This window comes from Habropoda laboriosa, unplaced genomic scaffold, assembly GCF_001263275.1.
Source record: "Habropoda laboriosa isolate 0110345459 unplaced genomic scaffold, ASM126327v1 scaffold207, whole genome shotgun sequence".
NCBI lineage: Eukaryota > Metazoa > Arthropoda > Insecta > Hymenoptera > Apidae > Habropoda > Habropoda laboriosa.
The window spans coordinates 875,263-899,975 of NW_017100397.1; the positions used below are offsets into that span (position 1 = coordinate 875,263).

General features: G+C 34.2%; 6 protein-coding genes across 6 annotated transcripts in view; 4 read left to right on the plus strand and 2 right to left on the minus strand.

Moving 5' to 3' along the window:
• The window catches only part of LOC108575147 (putative RNA-binding protein Luc7-like 2), a 6,381-nt gene extending 2,138 nt beyond the window's left edge, over positions 1-4,243 (plus strand). Inside the window, exons 3-5 of the mRNA XM_017937872.1 lie at positions 2,980-3,078; positions 3,164-3,870; positions 4,039-4,243. Coding sequence (XP_017793361.1) covers positions 2,980-3,078; positions 3,164-3,870; positions 4,039-4,117 — 885 coding nt within the window. The 3' untranslated portion in view covers positions 4,118-4,243. The remainder of the gene's footprint in view (positions 1-2,979; positions 3,079-3,163; positions 3,871-4,038) is intronic.
• A 728-nt stretch (positions 4,244-4,971) lies between these two features.
• Positions 4,972-9,440, minus strand: LOC108575148 (protein pellino). Its single transcript, XM_017937873.1, has 7 exons — positions 9,005-9,440; positions 6,473-6,655; positions 6,266-6,392; positions 5,991-6,191; positions 5,635-5,922; positions 5,234-5,565; positions 4,972-5,157 (listed from the first exon to the last, which is right to left on the minus strand). Exons 1-7 carry the CDS (start codon positions 9,013-9,015, stop codon positions 5,031-5,033), a joined length of 1,269 nt encoding a protein of 422 aa, XP_017793362.1. The 5' UTR covers positions 9,016-9,440; the 3' UTR covers positions 4,972-5,030.
• Positions 9,441-11,322: 1,882 nt separating this feature from the next.
• Positions 11,323-13,902, plus strand: LOC108575238. The gene is made up of 7 exons (XM_017937981.1): positions 11,323-11,538; positions 11,794-11,911; positions 12,253-12,511; positions 12,576-12,731; positions 12,831-12,921; positions 12,997-13,133; positions 13,847-13,902. The coding sequence occupies exons 1-7, from the start codon at positions 11,470-11,472 to the stop codon at positions 13,881-13,883; spliced, it is 867 nt and encodes a 288-aa protein (XP_017793470.1). The 5' UTR covers positions 11,323-11,469; the 3' UTR covers positions 13,884-13,902.
• A 535-nt stretch (positions 13,903-14,437) lies between these two features.
• LOC108575117 (odorant receptor 13a) lies at positions 14,438-17,533 on the plus strand. Its single transcript, XM_017937835.1, has 9 exons — positions 14,438-14,449; positions 15,730-15,852; positions 16,117-16,234; positions 16,346-16,607; positions 16,678-16,842; positions 16,909-16,999; positions 17,070-17,206; positions 17,276-17,408; positions 17,483-17,533. Exons 1-9 carry the CDS (start codon positions 14,438-14,440, stop codon positions 17,531-17,533), a joined length of 1,092 nt encoding a protein of 363 aa, XP_017793324.1.
• A 487-nt stretch (positions 17,534-18,020) lies between these two features.
• On the minus strand, positions 18,021-21,242 carry LOC108575195 (nuclear cap-binding protein subunit 1-like). Its single transcript, XM_017937931.1, is given in 11 exon segments — positions 18,021-18,134; positions 18,209-18,322; positions 18,404-18,659; positions 18,740-18,918; positions 18,993-19,228; positions 19,287-19,397; positions 19,400-19,571; positions 19,651-19,822; positions 19,901-20,395; positions 20,476-20,944; positions 21,056-21,242. Coding segments are annotated over 11 exon segments (2,358 nt in total). The 5' UTR covers positions 21,096-21,242.
• A 208-nt stretch (positions 21,243-21,450) lies between these two features.
• Positions 21,451-24,622, plus strand: LOC108575137 (26S proteasome non-ATPase regulatory subunit 2). The gene is made up of 4 exons (XM_017937856.1): positions 21,451-21,638; positions 21,745-22,472; positions 22,544-24,114; positions 24,188-24,622. The coding sequence occupies exons 1-4, from the start codon at positions 21,561-21,563 to the stop codon at positions 24,487-24,489; spliced, it is 2,679 nt and encodes an 892-aa protein (XP_017793345.1). The 5' UTR covers positions 21,451-21,560; the 3' UTR covers positions 24,490-24,622.
• The last annotated feature ends 91 nt before the right edge of the window (positions 24,623-24,713 follow it).

A 24,713-nucleotide genomic window follows, 5' to 3' on the forward strand; every position in this document is an offset into this window, starting at 1 on the left:
GTATAATTTTAAAATAAGTAAAATGAACACATACAAATTAAATAATTTATGTGATTGAAATGTCATCAAAAGTATGTTAATAATTTTCAAATTTATCCCATTTCTTTTCTTTGTGGTACTCTGAAATGTATCGAAACAGAAGCTACTCTTACGATAATGGCCACTTACGATCGCGGGACAATGATAAGTACAGGAAATCGTGAACGACATAACCATAAGGTTGAAATAGACGCAAATGTTCTATGATTACACTAAGAACATGATTTTCATACGATAGCGTAATACCGCTCACATTTAGTATTGCTTCGCGCATTTCTTTGTCATCTTGTGCGAATTGGTCCAAGGGTGTTTGTTAAAAAAATTAAAAAGGATTGAATTTTTTTTGTTCGATTACTTTAACCATAGCCAACTACTTGCAGTAAGGCGACATTTTGAATCTTTTCTGTGTAGCTAAATCTTCGAGCAAATTTCCATGAAAAAAGTGCAGTAAATATGTAATTTAATGAGTACTGCATTTTTAGCTCGCGTTACAATTATATTTACCTTCAAGCAACTTTGAGTACATTTTTTAGTGGTTGGCATATTGCTACGCATAATGTCGTCTTTTTTTATACGGGGACCAGAAATGTTTCCGCTATCTAATTTGTCGATTTCAATACAGACACTTAAATTCAGATTGATTTTTGCATAAAATATGCAACGTATAGAGTGTACGTATAAAGTTTATTGTACCACGTAGTAGGGAACTGATAAATTTCTCACTAATTCTTATTTGCCTCTTTCTTCATTTGGTGATTTAATCAAAAGCAAAATATAGAAAGAAATATACTTTAATTGTTTTTTACGTTTAAGAAACCACATCGTTCGAAAATAGTAAAATATGTTCAGCATTTCGAAAGAGTAAAACGAAAGAGTGAAATCGAGTCGTTAAAAGAGACTTGCAACCTAGCATTCGGTGCATAGGGGGGCGTCTCTTATTGCAGTTAGCAAGCACCCTTCTGTATATCTCTTACGCTCAGGTTTTACTGCGGTAGAATTGAAAACAGCTATTTAAAATTATAGGAAAAGAGAAAGAAAAACGTAAATAAATAAAACGAAGTGTTCAAAGATTAATTTGACAATAAAAGAAATTTTTTTAAACGAAATATACTTCTGGCAAATACTCGCGAGAATGACGAATATACAAGTTCACTAATGTCAATGTACCTACAGTTCTATTTCCAGAGTCTCTGGAAAAAGCAATTCCAATCAGAACCATTGTACAATATTGTTGCGAGTATTGTCCGCTCATATGTCGTGTTGTACTTGTCGCTCTCACATGCGCGTTACTGTAAGTACTGAAAAGCGAAGAGGACGTACGTATTACAATTCTACAATTTGATTATCTCTTAACATAATTCAAGTACTAGGTATATTAATTTGATTAATAATATATATAAAGGCGGGCGGTTACCTCAGCCCCTCTACCGGTCAACGGTGGCGAGGCTGAGTGTCGAATATTAATTCCGAGACCCCGAAATGGCCTGTGTAAAAGTTGGTGAGTAGCGCCATTGCTGATTCATGAGACGATGTCTTAATTGTCGCTTCTTACTAATAATGCCGTTTACGGCAGGTAGAAATCAAGTTTACTTTGAAAGTATGTGTGAAAATCGTATTCATCCTCGGAGATAAAATGGGTACAGGAAATGAAGCAGTGATCTGTAAGTAAAAAAAAGACCATGCGAATTGCCAAGAAAATTAAATTTCTTACGAGATTGAGTCTCGAAATTTTTAATATTTTCTTGACGATCCTGAACTCGTTTGTTTTAATGAATTGATATGCAATGAAACTTCGATTGGTTATTTCATGAAAATGCGCCATTTCAATTGAACTTTTCGATATTATGTGACCTATCGATTTATCGATTAGAGAAATGTTCGATCGAGATTTCACTGTATATTAGTTTTGTGACATTCGAGACCAGATACGACATATTCTAGTTCTTCTTTCATTCTTTCATTTCGAATGTGTGTACCATTAGGGAGGACCGTGTGTAGAGTCGAACGATTGTCGAAAGTAATTCCGATGCGTACTTCCTTAACGTGTACTAGCATTCCTTTCGGTCGTTGCGTACTAAATTACATGCATTCATTAGAATTAATTTTAAATCTCCGTTTTATTTGAAAATGAAAGTGAAAATCTTTAAAATCGAAAGGGAAACCGCGTATTAATTATTTTATTTTGGCAATTTGCAATACAATAAAATATCCGTGAAACAAAAAAAGAGTCAGAAGTGGCATGAAGCAGTGAGAGAGACATTTATTTAAGGGGAACTTGTACAGCGCGCCAGTTCTGTTAGAAAAATTTCTCTTCAGCCATTGGATGTACGTATTGAACTCGTTTTCTAAATCGTCTAGAATTGAATTCACATAAGGCAACTCGTGCCCTATCCGTAAATAGTATAATAAAACCTATTAGGCTGTAAGTTGTTTCATAGACCATTGAACATATGAACTTAAGGTGTGTGCTGATTGTAGCTTCATTACCATCGCATTGTCGTGTCAGGCGGAGAGGTGTTGCCACTCTGTAAGTGAACAAAACAAAATATTTATCTGCATTTTTAATATACGTGCATATATATACGGAGAAATAAGTACGTCCACATATATTTATTTATTGAATGTACATATATACATGTATATATAATTACCTTGTAAGCACGTGTATCTGTACCAGAAAAGTGTTGAAAAATAAAGTTATAATAATGAAAGCATCTTTAGACCGTATATATTTCTGGACAGTTAGGGTTTTCTAACTTCTGTCGTTATTGCGTTCATTAGTCTTAAATTATTTATTTGATTATCGTATTTACCAGTTTAGTTTCCTGTTTACGGAACAGCCAGTTGAGAAACCTTGTTCTCGTTAAATAAGATTACAAAAGAAAACAAGTCGGGAGGGATCATATATTGAGCTAATATTGGATGATTTGTGAATCGCAGCGCATGGACCTGGGAGAATGCCCCCAGATTCACGACTTGGCCTTACGGGCTGACTATGAGGCTGCGCAAAAGAAGAAGGACCATTTTTACGATATTGATGTGAGTATATGATTTGTTATTTAATTCTTAATTTTTATTTTGTAATTTATTTTATAATTTATAAAAAATTTTCTTATATTTGAAGGCTATGGAACATTTACAAAATTTTATCGCCGACTGCGACCGCCGTACAGAACAGGCGAAGCAACGACTTGCGGAGACGCAAGAAGAGCTCAGCGCCGAGGTGGCGGCTAAGGCAAACAATGTTCATGTTCTCGCCGAGGAGATTGGTAAAAAATTAGCGAAAGCCGAGCAACTTGGCGAAGAGGGCTTCGTGGAGGAGTCCATGAAGCTTATGGGTGAGATAGACGAATTAAGAAAGAAGAAGAATGAAGCTGAACAGGAATATCGTAACAGTATGCCAGCGTCTAGTTACCAACAGCAAAAACTTCGAGTCTGCGAGGTTTGCAGCGCGTATCTTGGCATTCACGATAACGATCGTCGATTGGCTGATCATTTCGGCGGGAAGTTGCATCTTGGATTCATCAAGATACGCGAGAAGTTGGCAGAATTACAAAAAACCGTTGAGGAGAGACGTAAAGAGAAACGAGAGTCGTTGCTGGATAGACGCAGAGACAGAGATCGAGACGATCGCGACAGAGATCGCGATGGTAGACGCGGAGGATTAGGTTACAGAGACAAAGATCGTGATCGTGACCGTGAACGCGATCGGGACCGTGATCGTGAACGCGATCGCGATCGCGACCGTGATCGCGAAAGGGATCGAGATCGCGAGCGCAGAGACAGGGACAGAAGAAAGTCGCGTTCTCGAAGCCGCAGTCGTGGAAAAAGGTTGGTTCCAGTTGATTGAGAGAAAAAAGTAGTGTAAAAAGTCTGCATAGTGTAATGTTATTGCATATATTCGAAACGGTGCAATATTGTAATCTGTAGACAGATCAAGTATGATTAGAGTCACATAGTATCATAGGTGATTTTTTTCTGTATGATTTTTTGTTTCAGATCGAAACGTTCGCGCAGTAGTAGCCGAAGTCGTCGATCCCGTTCACGTCGTAGTGGGTCCAACGATCGAAAAAGATAAAATTAATTATCATTTCTAATTATGCTCAATCATTTTTTCTTCGTATGAAATTCTCACGTGCTTATTTGTGCACATTAAACATGTAAAGCAGAAGAAAAAGGGAAACACAAAGAATCGTGCTCGCTGAACATCATTTTTTCAAATAGAGATTTTTGTTGTTGAATATTAAAAGAAAAAGAACAAATTTGTATATTTGTCCGTCACACCTTGTCGAAAACACCAATATATTTCGAAATATCTTTGTGTAAAACTAGGCATATATTCTCTCCTGTGGATGTAAAGAAACAGGATTGAATTTATTAGATGTTAATATACTGATACACTTATTCTACTTGATCTTGATATACTGATTATACTTTTAAATCTAGTTACTATTATCTCGTGTACATAAGAATAGTTCAGATGTAACTCCATAATATTTGGAGATGTTACATATTTATAATATGATTACACATTGATCTTATGTGATTATTATATGACCATAAAACAAATGAAGGTATGTTCGAAAATATATACGTTTAAATAATTATTGTTTCAAACACTGTAACCATGCATTTTCTCACAACCTTACTTTTAATTAAAAAATTAAAATCGCATAAAAACAAAAATTCTTTTTATAAAACAGTAGATAAATGATAAAAATAATTTATATGTAAAAAAAAATATATATATATATAAGTAATACTGTTTAAGAAGGGATATTTATTTCAAGAGCCATGTACATAATAATTATTGCAGAGCTATTTGTACATACAAAAGTTTTACTTAAATTTATATTCAAGGGAAGAAGACAGAACTTTGTTTATATATTCGTATTAAGATTATTTACATTTTATTAATTTTTAATAGTCCTTGCATTTTATAAGAAGTTAATGATTTCTACACATACTCACGACCTTATAATAAACGAACCTCAATCTACATTATCTTGGAAAATCAATTTTACGTATCCTGGTGTTCCTTCGAGAGGGACTGCGCAGAATGGACAAATTGCAATGTAACCATTTGTACCATGTGGAATTGCAACTTTTTCCCAATATCTGCAACCCGAAAATACCGATCTCATAAATACCTTTTAATACAAGTATAAATAATTGCAATATACTTGATACTAACTTAACAGTTTTTTCTGTAGCCATATGTCCACAAGGCCTAAAAGCATAAGTAGGTGGGCCACAATCAACGTAAAATGCAGGCTCTATTCCCATAGAAAGTTTAACTACTGAACCAGCTACTAGACACATTGGACATCTTCTCGTAGCTTTATCTTTTTCCTGACCCCAATCATGGAGCCCTTGTACATGTCCACATTTCAAATACACGTACGGCTGCTGTTGTGTAGAATCGGCAGCGGCTTTACGTGGTATGACTAACGTATTTAAACCGACTGGGCACTGTGGTCTTCCGGCGTTTATCGCATCAACTAGTTCTTCTAAATCATGTTTCGTCTATGAAAACACAAACAATGACTTTCAACTTTTTAAGGAAGATCGAAAAGTTACAAATCTCATATTTACCGGCGATTTTGCTAGGCCTTCGGCTGATCTCCAAAGTAACGTAGCACCACAAAGGTCAATCAGAGTGCCATCTTGCAAAATATTATTTTCATCCTCTACTACGTTTCCTTTTTGTTGGGCACTTCGACTTTCCCTTAGCGAGAAAACTCCACCACCCACGCTGACTTCCCTCCAGAAGCCACACTGTGCCTCACCGCCGCAGAATTGACCTCGTGGATGCATTATTAAAACGCCATTTGTCGTAAGTCCATCGATTTCACGATTTTCTTGCCACTTGGTTGCTTTTTCCTAAAACAATCCGTTCTATTATTAAACAGTAATAGAGAGAAATCAAAAATTTTTATGAACTGTCTTACCCCTAAGAAGATATTTCTCGAACTATCAAAACCTGCCGCGTATATTCTTGCGATTCTAGGATCTGACCGGTCAGCTAGAATCCGACAGGCAAACCTGCTAATTGTGCTCTGAGCAACACGTCCTTCGTTAGAACCGTCACTACCGCCTGCACATGTGTCCATAACGACGAAGTCAATAGGAGATTCGGAAGAACGTCCAACCTGTATTATTTATGAATAAATTAATACAATTATTATAGAGATAATATGAGCAAGTTAAATAATGTTTAAGTTACCTGAAACATATCAGTTCCTTCATCCTCGGTATATTCCACTATCACGCCATTTGGTACAGGCCTCTTAAATAGAACAAACTTACTCCTTCTCCTTCCTCTGTCTCCTGGTGGGAGGAATCCATTGTATCTGAAAAAATAATTTAATTTATAATTTTGTTGATGGATATTTCTATTAAATGATATAGTAGAAAAAAATTGATTTTCTACCCAAGAATAACTAGCTCTCCATATTTTACTAGCTGTTTTGGTTTTTCATGGCGGTAGCTATGGGACCTATGGGGATTAGCATGTGAATGACTGTGATTATGTTTGCTGCGTGGACTGTGAGGTGCACCAACTGTTTCTCCTTCTTCCACAAGTAATGGACTTTCACTGCTACCACCGTCAGATCTGAAAGAGTACAATTGAATAATTAGTGGCAAAAAGAGTGACTGAATTTTGTTATTATAGTTCATCCATAGTATCATACTGTATATAATGATTTTGTTACAAAAGACTGAAAATATTTAGAGAAGGAATAAGATAAATATTATTTCTGCCACCTTTGCCTTGTTTATTTCTTGTCAAATTACATATGTATATGACACAATACCCATATCTCTTTATATGTTGAATAATTTTTTATATTCTTAAACCTAATGAATATTTTTATATGGTGGAAGTATCTGGTTTTGTTTGTATTTGATTATTTTTTTACAAATTATAAAACATAGATACACAAATAATATTATATTACAAGTGATTTAAAGGTGGATGTCAGTAACATAATCATTGCAATTCAGAGGATAGATTTATTATGTATTAAAGTACTAAATATTACAGAGTAGTTACCAATTTGTTCTTTTTTTTCTTTTTTTAAGTACATTACAGTATATACTTCAATTGTGTAGAAATATACTTGCTACTTTCATATTGATTATTATAAAGAAGAAACCTTCCTAAGAATGATTATATAATTGAACCAGAAAAAGAAAGGTTTGAAAGTTAACATAAGGAAAGAATGTTAAAGTCACCTATTTGTAGATCTCTGATTTTTATTCTTGTCCTAGAGTATGTAATACGTAAACCACTTACTTACCGCGAAGGGCATGGAATACGTTTAGTTACTGGCATCCTCCTTTGAGTAAAATTTACAGATTACTACTTCCACTGTACTTCAAAAGATACTCATAAGGACAGACAGTCTTAAGTATCTTTGCGAAGGTGAGCAAACATGAGCAAGTGCAACATGGGATGCTGTGAATTGGTAATTATAATCTGCAATAAGAAACATTCGGTGTAATGATAACTGCTAAACTGTTATATATTTTAGCATTCTCCTAATTTTAGCGAGAGTTTGAAATTGATCTTTAACTTCTTTAATTAAGTAAAGATGAGTGGTCCTATAATTGTGAATAACTCAGAAAGGATACTCATTATATTTTGATATATTATATTAAGTGAAAATAAATTTATTTTTTAAATAATTACATATAAGTGCAACATCGCATATTGATATTACTCTGTAAGAAAAACTGTCTGTTCCTATAAATAAATATATGCCTGACATATGGCTTACATATTTTCTAAAATATATTTTTTTTAAATACAGCAATATATCCTTACAATAAAATTGACTTGTTACAAATATTTATGTAAATTAGAGCAACAAATATTACAAGCAAAAAATAAAGAAGGTAACATGTTTTTTGAGAAAACAAACATGAAACTATTCAATTGATATACCTATTCTTGCTTTCATTGCATTGATTAAACAGTTGATTTTTTATCTTATCTAAGTATTCATTTTTATCAAAATATTGCACCCATCAATTATATCAATATGTACAAGGTATAGATTACATGACATATTACTATAACTCGTAGTTGATGCATGCATAATAGATTAAATATTTATTCAAATGATACATGCTTTTCACTTGAAGAAATTAAATACTTTTTTAAAAATACTATTTAATTACAGTGTATATGTAATTGAAACTTAAATCTAAATACTTCTAGTTAATTCCATATCATTTTATGCTCCACAATAATGTAACACAAATTTAATAATACATTTAAATGTTCTTGCTCTTATGCTAAATCTTCTTAATTTGATTTTGTATAAAAACAACATAAATTACAACCATAATTTTATAACTATTAAATATATATACATTAAAACATCCTCAATTACACATTTATTACTATCACACACACTTGTGTTCATTTTGGAAAAAATAACAAGACGCTTTTCGTGAAACATAAAAATATTTATTGTGCTCAATTGTACTCCAAATAAAATATATATTCATTGAAAAAACGATATATGTATTAATTCATTTATTCCATCAATATTAACTTTATCCATATCTTTTTTCATGATCAAAGCGTTATATGTACTTATATATATAATCGCCACGATACACAATAATTGATAATAAACAAATTTTGAATTGGTACTACATCATGTTCAACATTGTAACCTATGGAAAAACGTCAGGAAGGAACATGTAAACTCTGTCGAGGGAATTTATTCTTCGAAAAAATATTATTTAGATGGCATTCTATATCTAACGAAAAACTAATAATGTAAACATTTATCGTTGAACGGCAAGCTGAAAAATCCTCAAGAATTCGATCGATTTGGAAGAAAAAGAAATAGAGAAGTTGATCGAAATACAATCGGGATTGTAAAGGAATCGCAATGTACAAACAACGTTAATTAACCTAGGCATCCAGAAACGATGGACTATTTACCGTATCACCATGCTGAGCTCTGCGTTCGGAAACGGTTTCGCTGCACGTTCAAGACACGCAACAACAGTCAGCCGATCTATTGCACGATAACTAACGAAGTATAAAAATCATTTGTCCACTGTTATGCCTTAATTTAATTTTCCATTTCTAAATTACACTGTTACTATGTTCATGATATTCCAATAGTTTCGCGCTGACGATCCTCTTATTCATGATTACGGCACACACGGGGCTCACAGCCAATAACGGCGAGAAAGAAGGTCGCCCCTGCACGGGAAAAATTGTATCAATAAAAACTTCACGATAAACGAGACACCGATATTATTTTTTTCCACCGATAATCGCTGGACGCACCGATTATTTGTGTGTATCTCGCATAAACTATACGCATCGCGACAATCACAACCACGAAGGGTATACGATGAGTGGAAGCCGTTATAGGCGCCAATGTAGAAAAAAAAGTCCCTTGTTTCTTAGCACAACCTAACGTCCGTGCGGAGGAACTAATTTAGCGGCAACTTTAAACGTATCGAGAAACATTATTTTATCATCATATTGTTTTACATATATCTTATTTTTCACTTACCGATTTTCTTCATTTTTCAACGATCCTTGAGGTTTTCGAAATTGTCCCCGTCCTCGAACACAGAAACAGGGCTATCCCTCAGAAGCCATTTACCATAGATATACTTCGCTGTATTGTGTTACACTTCAAATAGAAGTAGAAAATTTTACAAAATGTAAACAAGTAAATTGATTGTATAGCATTGATAAACAACTACAATAAGATCACAAAAATTAACTCGTTGTGTAACATGAAGTTGATATACGATGCTATCTATCGCTACTACATCTACATACATACAAGCGTATAAGCGTGTAAAGTTTGCATATGATTTGAAACAAAAAGGAATCTGCTTGGAATTTGACAATTTGATCATTTAGAATGGTGCGAATTTCAATTGTTACCTTAATGTTGTCGATTACTTATTAGATCTATGATATTAAAACGATTAATACTTCGATAGATCGAGGATCGATCTTTCAACTCCTTTCTAATATTTAGAACAATTATTTATAACAATTGTTCCAAAATGGCGTTACTCATAAACGAAATGAACCACAAATACTTATAAATACAATTATTCGTAAAAATTGAAGAAAACATTGCTTTTTAACTGCATAAATGATTTACCTCTGGTATTATAATACTAATAATACCGATGCTCACTAATATATTTCTCACGACTGTTTGTGTTATGCTCTGGAAGGGCCAGGTTCCAAATAAAACAGCCAGGAACTTATTTAGCGAAAACGTAGGTTGATCGAAAAAATCCATTCTCTCAATATTTTGAATATATGATGAAATAATACGATTCTTTATTCTGTTTACGATATCCCTTTATTGCACCTTCGACAAGATTTGAGAGAACTTCTTCCTGCAATATCTGCAAAGCAAGAAGCGAAAAAAAAATTGAGAAATACATATTTCAAGAACTTAAAAGAGCCTCTTAAAATGTTGCGATAGAGGTGAATACGTAAGTGCGTTTAACCGTGTAATTTGCATTTCTCTCTTCAAACACATACTCACGGACCTTTTTTCTTCGACAGGATGTATTTACATCGGAAGTGACGAGAAAACGCGACAGCCAGGAAAAATGCTTATGTCGTTCAAAGTATTTCAGGTCGAAGATCATATATATAATCCAAAAGAAGTATATACGCTTGATAAAAATTGCATAATGCGTTAGAATGCTTGACTTTACGTCTAAAAGCATATGAACAAGTAAATTGCTATCGATTCACCGGTAATTCCTTTTAAAACGATTTCTACTAGAACGATAGTATATAGCGTTCACTATTAATACAGTGAATCGAAGAAAATGCGTCTGATCATAATTCATCACATGGTTAATTCATTCTTATCGTAGAAACGTTTACGCCGTTTAACTGTGGCCTCAATCATGCGACTGATATCGTATTCGCGACTTATCGACGGTAGCCAGCAACTTGATTACAGTACACTGAAAGCAAAGCACCGTTGAAAATGAAGTGGAAAGACACGCGAGGGAAAGAAAGACTAGTGTCATCGTACGACCACTTCGTTGGAGTATCGTGAGCAAAGCTCCCTGAATTGCACGGGCAGTTGGATATGCTTTAGCACCATCGTCCTGCTAATATCTTTGTTCTCGTATTAATAATTTCTTCGTTAGAGCTTTAATGCAATATCAATCACAAATTCTGCTTGGAATTGTTGTCAAAAATTTTCTAAATGGAGGAAACGATCACTCTTTCACTCTCTCTCTCTCTCTCTCTCTCTCTCACTCTCTCTACCTCTCTTTCTCTCTTTCTCTCACTTTAATTATCAATCGTAGAACTTCTTCAAAGATGTAATTTACATTATACTTCAGGCACTCAAGTTGATCGAGACATGGGGTGTGGATAAAGACGTTTCGTTTGGCTGCATGTCCTCCTTGTTAACCGTGATCATACCGATGATATTCCAATATAATAGTCTACTTCGAAAGAAAGGGGTAAATATATTCTTAATCCTTTCGTATCAATGTACGAGATATTTTACGAACTAATTTTCACACATTCCACTTTTTAGACGAGAGATATCTTGGACGAGATATCTCGTGTCTTGTCATTAAGACGCGAGAAATCTCGTCCAAAGAGTCGAGGTAAAAATTAGTACGCGAGATATCTTTTCCGCGGATACGGAAGGGTTAAATGATAAATATAGGAAAGTGATGCAACTCCGGCTGAATATTCTCATCGTGTTTCAGTTCATAAAACTATTCAAGTTCATTAAACACGATTACGAACGACTAATAAATCTTCCGGAGTACAATGTATTGTACAGTGTCGCGATAAAGGGACGTCGTAACTCTTTGGTGTACATATGTGGGTAAAACAACGCCATTTATTGAGTTCAATTGGTATTTTGTGTTATTAAAAACATACGTCTGACGTCGAATATTCGATGAATTTTCTTTTTAACTTTCGCGACCGAAATTCCAGCGATTAACACAGTTCATATAGCTTGAGATTTTCAGGTGAAAGTCATGTTCTCCTTTTCTTTCCATTTAGTAATTATAATTGCCAGCAAGGTCGATGTTTTTTATTCTAAAAAAAGGACACTTGGAATTCTTAAGCTGTGTTAACAAATTAAACTTCAAATTAATATTTAAACATTTTGAACATTAACTTTCAAATTATCAAGTTTCTTCTTCACTTCTCTATAGTTTACGTCTGCATATCGGCGACAATGTATTTCACACTTTCGATTGCCGTGGTCATCTTCGAGGAATTGAATAAAAACCGGACCGAACCCAGACAGACTCTATACCCAGTGGAGTACCACATCGACAGTGAAAAATATTTTTACCTGATTACAGCTCATTGTTACGCCTCGACAGTACTTCTTCTGCTTCAAACTGTCGTACACGACACAATGTACATTGTTCTGGTCCAACATGGCTGCGCTTTATTCGCAGTTACGGGGCAAGTGTATTACCCCTATCATTCTGAATTGTCCAGACATTTAATTTACACACTATTTCCACAGATATTGCTTAAAAGGGGCGCATTGTTTAGATTCGAAAGGTTTACTAAAGGACGATGATTTTGAACAGTACAAGAACCGATGTTATACGTTGTCAGAACAGAAGAAAATTTATCAGAGACTCGTTCTTGGTATCAAGGAACACAAAAGAGCTATAGAGTGAGCGTGGCAAAAAGATTTCTCTGAAATTATTCATGTTTATTTTTTATTTTAGATTATTTTGTTCAGTTATAGTTACACTGTTATATCTTTCTTCAGGTACACGAAACTTCTTCATGCAGTATTCTCTGAATGTTTGTTCATTGTACTCATGTTAAATATCATCAGCTTGAGCATCAACGGGGTTCAAGTAATTATAGTCGTAAAATTAAATTGGGATGATTTTTATTAATTTTTACTGCTCATCATTTTACGATTCTTCTAGGCTTTGATCAATCTGCACGAAATTCAAACGTCGATAAGATTGATCCTTTGGGAGATAGGGCTGTTCATACATTTATTCTGGCTCTGTCTCCCTGGACAGAGGCTGACGGATTTCAGCGAGAGAGTGTATTATGATGTGTAAGAGCAAATATGTTTTTTTTACAATTAAAATTGAAACGAATAACTTTCAAATGATCATTTTTATCATATTTAGATTAAACTGCTTATGGTACACGTTCTACTCGATATCGCACGTTCTGTATCGATTCTTAATCATGAACACCTTAAAACCTTGCGAACTGATTGCTTTAAAGATAATACCGCTGAACATGGAAACGTTTCTGTCGGTATATATCATTATGAATCATCGTATATCTCTATTAACACATTGACCAGTCCTTTATGAATAAATAAGCAATTCTGAATAACTTGTAAAGTAAAATACAGGATGAGGCACATAAAACATGTGACAATTGAAGATTATCAAAAATATTAATGATGCGAAAAAATATTCAAGAATTGAAGTATTTATTTGTACTACTACTTTTTGGCGTAATTTAACTTTTTGTACGTGAAAACATTTCAAGGTTATCACCGTTTTTTTAAATGGAGCTGTATATGTATATTTCACACATAGACGAATTTAATGACTCTAGTCACTTAAGGTATATCTAATTGTGATATAAAGAGTGATGTTATTGGTTTCTACAGTGCGGGATCACATGAAAATTAGGATACTTCAAGCTTGTGCTGAGATGACACTAGAAAAGTGTCATTTTTTAACAATATAAGGACAGTCAACGTGTTAATTATATGTCGAGGGTATTTAATAATTTCCCTTCCTTTTCTAGGTTACACAGACTGCCATATCGTACTTCACCGTTCTAAGCTCGACGCTTTGAGGAGCACTAGTTCTTACCGTAGCTGATATTTGTTAATTGTAATGAACAAATGCTAGTGAACTGCATTAAAGAATTATCAAAGTAGTAATTAGTATTATACTAAGGGGACTACCATTAAACCATGAATATTTTATTTATGAAAACGGTCCCTCGACTCGAGGATGATACGCTGCCATTATTTAAGACTAATTTACTTTAGTGTACTATGCTATTGCTATGATAGCGATGTCAATCGAAAATTTTATATTTCTGTGATAATTCTGAACATTTAGGCTGATTGAGAAAACTGAAGTGAGCTAACGTTCTAAATATTTTGAAAATTCGAAATATTTATAGATTCGCTAAAAAAATTTAAACAAATTTCGAATGACAATGTTATATACGAGATTTTACACAACATGAGGGCTTATCTTCGTCATCCCAAGACTTATAAGACTACTTTCTAAGAAGAAGCGGTAAGTATAATATAGTAGCGCCTGTATTACGATTCGATTGTTCTGAAAGGGCCACACGCCTAAATATATTAAGTAGCAGACTACGATGCGTTTACAGGTATACTGACAGATTTTCCAGGTAATTCCCTAATGTATTGAATATTTGCAAGTTGGTAGCTTTTAAGGTGGTAGCATTGAAATTAAGGATCATTTAATAAAGAGCAAATTATTCATTTCAACAAAAAAATTCGCAAACAATCATGTGGTCGGATCTGCGATGATCTGGCATGGATTACGTCGAATCTCTTAACTCATCGATCAATTGGCAACACAATCGATCATAACCTCCTACCACGAACAGCAAATTTTATACTGTTTTTTTTTTTTTTACAGTATCATATTTCCATCCAAAAACATATGACAAATTATTATAAAATGTGATACTTTTTCATTACCTCTGCTATCAAAAGGGTGAAGCAAAAGAACAGCATCACGGTTTGTCTCAACAATCTAGATGAGGTGCTCTGGAACGGCCATATCCCGACGATTGTCAGAAGACGCTTGTTCAATAAGTAAGCAGGTTGCTCGAAGAAGTCCATGCTAACTATGAGTACGTAATTTCTTTGTACGCTCTAACGACAACTAAAAAGTGAAGACGAATCGATAAGCTGTACATGAAGAGAATCGACAAAAGATTCATTCATTAAATCATTAACGAGTCAGCAGCCATAAAACCATTCCATCATTTTACATTTATCAAGCACGAAACCGTGGTTTTAATGTTCTTACGAGCTCCTATTCCTCTAACTTTGCCTATGTCTAGGAAATGATAGATAATTAGAGGAGATTATCGCTTCTTTCTTTCTTATTCATTCGGCGAAGAACGTTTTATTTAATGAGCGAAATGATCGATTGATATTAAACGAACCGTTGAAAGCAACGTTCCCCATGTTGGAACGATTTTCATTTTAAAGTAAGCCGGTCCCTTACAGAGGATCTCCTCGATGCATAACGTAGCTAAGAACATGACGTTCGAATTGCTGATTTCATTCGAGAAATATTTTATGTTTGAGATACATTAACGCGAATAAGTATTTTAACACTGTATTTTTTTAAACTTTTTTAAAAATAAGTTGAAGTAAAAAATAAAATAGCTTCAAATAAAGAACGTTTTAAGTGTTATCATTTATTTTTATTATTTGAAAAAAGAAACGGTGCAATTATAATAAGATTACGTTAAAATGAAATTAGTAGGGCCACCATTAATGAAAAATAGTATCTGTTGTAATTTTTAACATATTCACAGTCGGGTCGAAAAGTTCGATAATTTGGCATGGGACAAAATTCTTTTAATTATTTAAGTTAATGAAAACTCTGTTTATTTCTTTAATTTTATAGCTCAGAGGATTGTACAGAATATGGGGAGTCGACTACGATGTGGTCATCGAGTGTATGCCACCAATCATATCAATTTTCCTCAGCCTCACGATGTACCTCAATGGGATTTTTAACATGAACAAGGTACATATTTCCTCCGTGTCTCGTTCGCTCCATGAATATTCAAAGTTGGTTACGATCTCTCAAACTCAATTCCATTTCGATCATTAGTCGGAGAATAATTTTCACGAGATGAAAGCAACTTGTTTCTCTTTTGTTGCAATTAAAACTGATACGCAACGATGAAAGCATGAAGAGACTTTCGAAAACGTATTTGCACAGAAATTCCAGAACGTGAATTTTCTCTTCTTGCTTTTTTTTTCTTAATTATTTATTTCCTATTTCTAGATCAAAGATGTGCTTTTGTTTATCAAATACAATTGTAACTATTATATGAATCAACCAGAAAACATGATTTTAAAATATTACGAGAGACAGGGAAAAAAAATTACACTTTATTACACTTGTAAGTGCATAGGATTTGAAATTTTTTAGGCTATGTTACTATAAAAGGTGGCTTTTTTTTGTTTCATATGTAAGTCTCCGAGAGTAAAAATCTTCCGAACTTTTGTTTTAGCATACGTTTATATGACACTTTTAATCTACTTACTATTACCGCCCATGTCATTAATAATTGATGACGTTATATCCTCAAATTATTCGCAAGAGCGAAACTTTTTATTCGAACTCGACTATGGCGTGGACAGCCAACAATATTTTTATTATATATCCATTCATTCGTACATGGGAACTGCTGTAGTTGCCAATTTAATTGCTACTTGCGATACTACCTACATGTTGTACTCTCAACATGCTTATGCTTTGTTTGCAATTGTATGGTAAGGACTATGTTTTCATTATATGCAAACTTCACGATATTTTATTGCATGTATCCTCTTGTTTTCTTAGTTCTCAATTGAAAACGGTACACATTTTGGATACGGGTAATTTAATAAATGTGAAGGATAGTTATATTCTTGAAAAATATAAAAATATAGAATTATTGCCAGGGGAGCAAAAGAAAGTTTGTAGGAAATTGTTGAACTGTATAAAGGAACACCAAAATGCCATAGAGTCGGTATTCTTAACGTAAAATAATGTTAAATTTTTTTCTAGGAATAAAGATTAATTTTGTTATAGATACTCAAGTGTTCTTGAATCATTATTCACTAAGTCCATACTTAGTCAACTGTTCTGTAATATCATCTGTCTTAGCATTACAGGAGTGGAAGTAAGTATTGATAAAATTTAAATGAAAGTATATTCCTGTCTGTAGAAAATAAAAGCTTTTCTATGTATAGACTGTAATGAAACTAGGTAATATAGGCGATATGATAAGATTCGGATCATTTACGTTCGCACAAGCAGTTCATATATTTTTGATTTGCCTTCCTGGACAAAGACTGGTGAATCATAGTGAACAGGTGTACGCCACGGCGTAAGAATTTTTCATATGTTTTTTAATTGCTGCATTTCAAACGTTAATCGATGCTGTATATTTATTTAGATGTGAGGTAATGTGGTACACACTTCCTAAGAAGTGTCACAGTTTATATAAATTTTTGCTGGCAAGAAGTTCGAAACCTAGTAAAATAACAGCTTATAAACTAGCACCCATGACGATGGAGACGTTTCTCGCGGTAAAAAATTTTTTATCGCGATATATGTCAAATAATTGCAGAATGTGTAATTTTATGGTCGATTATATTTTTAGATTATTCAAACTGCAATGAGTTATTTTACTGTACTATTATCAACAACATAACCTTGAATAACGTACCTATGTATGCTAATTAAATAATCAATAAATATTATCAATATAGTTTTGTTCATCAAATTTTTATTTACATTACATACTGTTACATATGACGCATATTGCGACATTTGTTGAAAAGAAATATGCTTAAAGGTGGATAAATATATCGATATTTACATGAATGTGTAATAAATCGTAATACAAAGTTGTTTAAACATTTACACATAATGTTATGTCACATGTTACACGATATACTGTCCCGGAAATCAAATAATCTTTACGATTACACCTTAGAATACAATTGTAATGCAAAATTCCCTCTGTTTTTATTTTTATAACTCATTATAAAAGTAACATTATAAAAAGTCATAACAATCTCTTCAACAATGATCATGAGAACCGTTTTAAAAAATAGAAATCAGATCTCTGATTTTTTTTTTTTTGTTAATTTGAAGTACGTTTTACATAAGAAAACGATTACCGTGAAAAATGATGTTCACGCTCGTAGAGAAACGAATTGATGGAAAACGTCCAGAATATGAGGGTCCAGATCTGGCGTAAAAAGTAAAGTCTCTAACGTCGATGAATACTTTTGAACTTGTTCGTGATGCTGTAGGCAGTATAAAGAAAGTTAAAATCGTATACAAGGAAAAATACTTATTCTTATTATTTAACAGAACTTACAGTTAAAAACACTTGCTGTAATCTACCTATAGTCCATTTGTACCAATGAGTATTATAATCTATACCGTCAGTGTCACAACGTCCTAGATGTTCTGACAGAATCATTATAAAACGCTGAAAAATAACATTCGTATAGCTTATTTTATGTTTTCAATTATTTTTATAATAATGTAAATAATATTGTTGTCTTGGTACCTGGAAAATGATAAGAAACAAATTTTTCTGGTCTGCTTGGGCTGTTTCCAGCTTTTCTTCCATTCTTTCCACAACGTCTTCCGATGGCTTTTCCCTATTTCTATCTTTGTTATTATCCTCATCTTCCGACGATGATCCTGATCTACTCTCCGCTCTTCTTAACTTCTCTCTTGCTTCTGCTAACTCTGTGCTTAACTTAGTTACGTGTTTGTTCTTCTTTCGAATTGTCAGATGAAGTATTTCCCAAATATATAATCTGGAAAATATAACGAATATCGATAACATAAATATATAAAATATTGCTACCATAAAACAGTCTTGTTCAAAATATTATACTTAGTAAATTCTGATGCCATTTCTTTGGAGAATATCCAATTAGCAATGGCACTACATTCAATAATTCCAGTCTTTAAGAATTTATCCGTTAAAACCACTATCATTTGATAGTGATTCTTCCATAATGCATACATATTTCTTAAAATGCATATTTGTGCCTCTTCCGTTTCAGCGAGAACCTACAGATATAAAAGACATGTTACATTGCAATTAACTCTATTAGATTAAGGGTAACTTCCATTTAAAACCTTACTTGAAAAACGTAATGAAATTTTCCTATCGCCGCGAAACTGTGACTAAAACTTTTAGAACCTAAATTCAGTAATGTTTGTACAAAAACATCAATTTTCAGAGGATTAAAATTATTCGTTTCCTCATTTTCTCTAGGACCTGGCAACGTGTTTAGCACATCCAGGACTTCTTCTGGTGTACATTTCCGTCTAATTGAGACTACTAATTCGTGAGCAGCCGCTGTACCCGGAAGTGTACCTGTAACAAATTGTTTTTATATTTTTTGTTAATGGCATTAAAAATGTTTTATACATACTGGCTCCTTCAGAGGTATATTTGTAAATAGGTTCTGGGGGTGCTGGAATTAGTTCAGCGTATGATTCTGGCATCATATCCCGTATTCTTTGGTAATACGATAATCTAAAAAAAAATTATGAATAGATATGTAATTTTCATGCAAACAAGAATCCCAATCTTCCCAAGACCAACGAAACTGGAAGTTGCTTAAATGATACGCGAACCACCATACAAAACGATCGAAAGCAGTAGCAGCCATACTGTCTATACGGCGGAATAAAATTTCTGTCGCTTGAGCCAAAACCTGCAACGAACGCAAAGTTAACGTGTTAATAAATATTTTTATTTATATACATTATTATAATACAGCATTGTAATTTCACCTGTGGCATTGTCGATGGTTGCAATTTACAGAGCTCGATTAAAATTGATCCATAACATATTTCTAAATTCCTTGGTGCAGGTAATCTAAATAGTTCTCCAAATATTACTTCCACAATACAATAATCTAAAGGTATTTTTGCTTTGTATGGAAAATTCAATAACTGAGCTGCACTGTAATGTATTTTAATTGTGAATGTTATGTAAAATAGTTAAATTGCTTTAAAAATAATGTGTGAAGAATATACATACCAATCTTTTCTTTCGTAGAAAAAGTTATTGATAATTTGCCTTAAGTGTTCCTCTATAAGAAAACGTTCTATAGCATGACTTCCAGGTAATAATGGTCCTTCAGCTGGACAATCTGTATAATCAAACATGCGGAAAACTACCGTCGGTAACGGATACGAATAGGATTCGTGATGGGGCGGTGGCATTATAGTGGGCAAATTATGCTGTAATGCTTCACATAATATCGAGTCAAAAGCAAGATATGGTCTAGGAATATGTTTTTCTGCCCAATTGTCTTGTCTAAGTTTCCTCACTTGAGCCCATAAACAATCTAAATATTCTTCCTGAGGATGTGGTGTATCACTTGACCAAACTCTTAATGCTGGCTGGTGTTTTTTACTTCTCTTATTTAAAAATATCTCTATTGTCACCATTAAATGATCCAATTCTTGTTCCTTCTTTTCATATAATTCTCTTCCAACCCATGGTAATGTTGATAATACGGCATAGACATACCTGCAACGAATGATAATAAACGAATGCATCTCTTTGCACTCTCTTAAAAAATACATACGATGCAATTGTTTTCTACATACCAGTCACGTCTTACTTGAGGTACACCATCTTCATTAGCAGTATCTAACATATTATCAAATAGTTGCATTAATGATCCACAAGATAAAACATGACAGTTTACTAGATCTGCTAGAAATCTTAATGAATATCTAGCCACATCCCATTTACAAGCTTTCAGTGCATCTTTAAAGTTCTTCACCATATAGTCAACAAATTCACCACCGAAATTAAAATTCTTTGCATTCAACAGGCCAACAAGTGTAGTATAAATTGTACATTTCTCTGGCATTCGAATAGCACACTCAGTCAAAATCCTAAGTATTTTGCTACGGAACAACCCAAGATCAGCTTCTAAAACAGAAGCTAAACCCTCCAAGTTACTTTCCAAAGAGGATGTCGATTTTTCTCCTACTCTTAGAATAAGAGATTCAAGCCTGTCTTCAATTTCTTGATTTTCTGATACTCTCCTACGTTTTTTATACGCCCGTTCTAAAAATTAATGTAAAAAGAGCATATTTTTTGACTATAAAAATATATTGTTTCTGTATTTGCATTTCTAAATTTTGAATTAATAATAATATAAAAGAAGCAGGCATTTACCGTATCCATCCTCCTCTTCGTGAACCCTTCTGCGACTCATTTTTGATAAATCAAATATATCGTGTTAATCAGTCGTAGTTATTACAACGTGATTTTTACTAACACAATTATATTTCTATAAGTTTATACATTAAAAATTTGAGTAATTTTATAGCATCATGGGAGAACCTAACCCTCTCTTTCTCATAAGCAGATCACTTTGGTTGTAAGTAGTTGCGAAGCGAAGCGTTACATGAAACATATCATCGAATATATATATAACAGACTGTAGAGTGCTTTACATGTTTTTGGCGGCAATGCAAGTTAAGCGTCCACCTGGTGAAGGAGCTCGATATCTCCCAACGAAGATATAGAAACTTACATTACACCTCTAATACATTTATAGTTCGCGATAAATAGCGGTGACTAGCAAATAGCCTCTACATTTATTCTAACCTAAGCAGCAAGTAGTTATCAAAGGGAAATTTTCTGTTTTGTGCTCATTTTATGCAATAATTGAGAAAAAATGCCGGAAAGCGTAAAGGTAGAGTCAAAAACGAATAAAGAAGTCAGAAGCGGAAAAGAGGAGGAGAAAAATGAACTGGTAAGTTCGGTTCTTGTTGATAGATTTTTTCAAAATATGAATTTTAACAATGAAAAATATAAAAATTTTTTTTATCTCAGTATTCATTTAATTTAACAATTTTTAGTCTGAGGAAGATAAACTTTTACAAGAGGAGCTAACTCATCTTGTTGAACGTTTACAAGATCCTAATACCAATTTGCATTATCCAGCTTTGGAATCTTTACGTAATCATATTCGTGCATCTACCACATCAATGACTAGTGTTCCAAAACCTCTCAAATTCATGAGACCTCATTATGACACTATGAAGACTATTTATGATAAAATATCAGATGTGAAATCCAAAGAACTATGTTCTGATGTGATTTCTGTCCTTGCTATGACTATGGGTGAGGGCAGAGAATGTTTAAAGTACAGACTTACTGGTTCTGCATTAGCCATCGGAGAATGGGGCCACGAATATGTTAGACATTTATCAGGAGAATTGGCTGGTGAATGGGATGAGCTTACAGATGACACAGAAGCTATTAGCATAAAGCTGATTGCTTTGGTACATGAAATTGTACCATATAACATGGCTCATAATGCAGAAACCGAAGCTTGTGACTTATTAATGGAAATTGAAAGACTAGACCTGCTGCAGCAGTATGTAGATGAAAGTGCATATCAAAGAGTCTGCTTGTATTTAACAAGTTGTGTACCCTATGTGGCAGATCCAGAAAATAGTGCTCTTCTTCATGCTGCTTCCAAATTGTACATAAAGTTTGGTCAGTATCCTCAAGCTGTGAGGTTAGCAATGCAGCTCAATGACTTGCCTCTTATTGAAGATATTTTCACAAACTGCACAGACCTGTAAGCTAAATTGCTATTCAAACAAATTACACTTAAACAAATTTTTAATTAGTATATATTTCTTTTTTCAGTTCAGTGCAAAAGCAACTAGCATTTATGCTAGGTAGACAGCAAATTTTCTTGGAACTTCCTGAATCCACCCCAGAATATGATGACCTGGTAGAAATAATGTCCAATTCCTTATTAAATTATCACTTCCTCAATCTCGCGCGCGAGCTGGATATAATGGAGGCGAAAACACCTGAAGATGTATACAAATCTCATTTAGAAAATTCCAGATCTCCGTTTGGCGGTGGTCAAGTGGATTCAGCAAGGCAGAACCTCGCTGCAAGTTTCGTCAATGGTTTTGTGAACGCAGCTTTCGGTCAAGACAAGCTTTTAATCGAGGATGGAAATAAATGGTTGTACAAGAACAAAGAACACGGAATGCTGAGCGCAACAGCGTCTCTCGGTCTTGTATTATTGTGGGATGTCGATGGTGGTTTGACTCCAATAGACAAGTATCTTTATTCCTCTGAAGACTATATTAAATCAGGTGCCCTATTAGCCTGTGGTCTTGTTAATTGTCGTGTGAGGATCGAGTGCGACCCTGCATTAGCTCTTCTGTCGGATTATGTGTTACACAGCAGCAACACTATGCGTATAGGTGCCATTGTTGGTCTTGGATTGGCATACGCGGGTTCGAATCGGGAAGCTGTCTACGGTTTGCTAATCCCTGTACTTAGCGATCCAAAATCCAGCTGGGAAGTAATAGGCATGGCCGGGCTCGCGCTGGGAATGGTCGCAGTAGGTTCTTGCAATGCTTACGTTACAACAACGATAATGCACGCACTCATGGAGAAGTCTGAGACGGACCTTAAAGACACCTATGCACGATTTCTACCTCTAGGCCTTGGACTGTGTTTCTTAGGCAAACAAGAAGCGGCGGAAGCCGTAATAGCAGCCCTGGAAATAGTACCTGAACCTTTTAAATCGATGTCCACCACCCTGGTAGAAGTATGCGCGTACGCTGGTACCGGAAACGTTCTCAAAATTCAGCATTTATTACACATTTGCTCTGAACACTATGAGCCATCCAACGAGAAGGAAGACAAGAGTGATCGTAAAGAAAAAGACAAAAAAGAGGAGAAAAAAGAGGACAAAGCAAAAGATCTCAGCTCGAGACAGGCAATCGCTGTGCTTGGTATTGCTCTGATTGCGATGGGAGAAGAAATTGGAGCTGAAATGGCATACAGAACGTTTGGTCATTTATTGCGTTATTGCGAGCCTGTTATCAGACGATCAGTTCCTCTTGCACTTGGTTTAATATCAGTTTCCAATCCAAAATTAAATATTCTAGACACATTATCCAAGTTTTCTCACGACAGCGACCCAGAAGTGGCGCACAATGCGATTTTCGCCATGGGTTTGGTTGGAGCTGGAACAAACAACGCTCGATTGGCCGCCATGTTGAGACAGCTTGCTCAGTTCCACGCTAAGGATCCAAATAATTTGTTCATGGTTCGTATCGCTCAAGGTTTGACACATCTTGGTAAAGGAACGTTAACATTGTCACCATATCACAGTGACAGACAAGTATTAAGCCCTGTAGCACTTGCTGGACTTTTAGCTACACTTATTGGTTTCCTTGATGTGAAAAACAGTAAGTTTTTGAGCACCTGTAGAGTAGTATAATTATTTGCAATATATTAAATCAATGGAATTTTTGTTTTTAGTCATCTTGGGCCGTTCACATTATCTGCTGTACACGTTAGCTGTTGCAATGCAGCCAAGGATGTTGGTAACGTTCGACGAGAAACTGAATCCTCTGGCTGTACCAGTAAGAGTTGGTCTTGCTGTAGACGTCGTAGGTCAAGCAGGAAAACCTAAAACTATTACCGGTTTTCAAACACACACAACCCCCGTTTTATTGGCATACGGTGAAAGGGCAGAACTCGCGACCGAAGAATATATTCCTTTAACACCGATCATGGAAGGTTTTGTAATTTTACGGAAAAATCCAGACTTTGTACCATAACTGTAAAACAATTAAGTGAAAAACGTATTTTATATAATATAAGTTCTAGTATAAAATATATTGCGTGTATGCAGATGATTTTTTGGTATATGATTCACACAAAAAAAGGATTAAACAATAGATCTAAAATAACCGAAACCATCATGAATTTATTTTTTACGTGAGTTGCTGAAACATTAAATAAATCTGCAAGTTTCAATAATTTTTCTGTATTTCCACCTCTT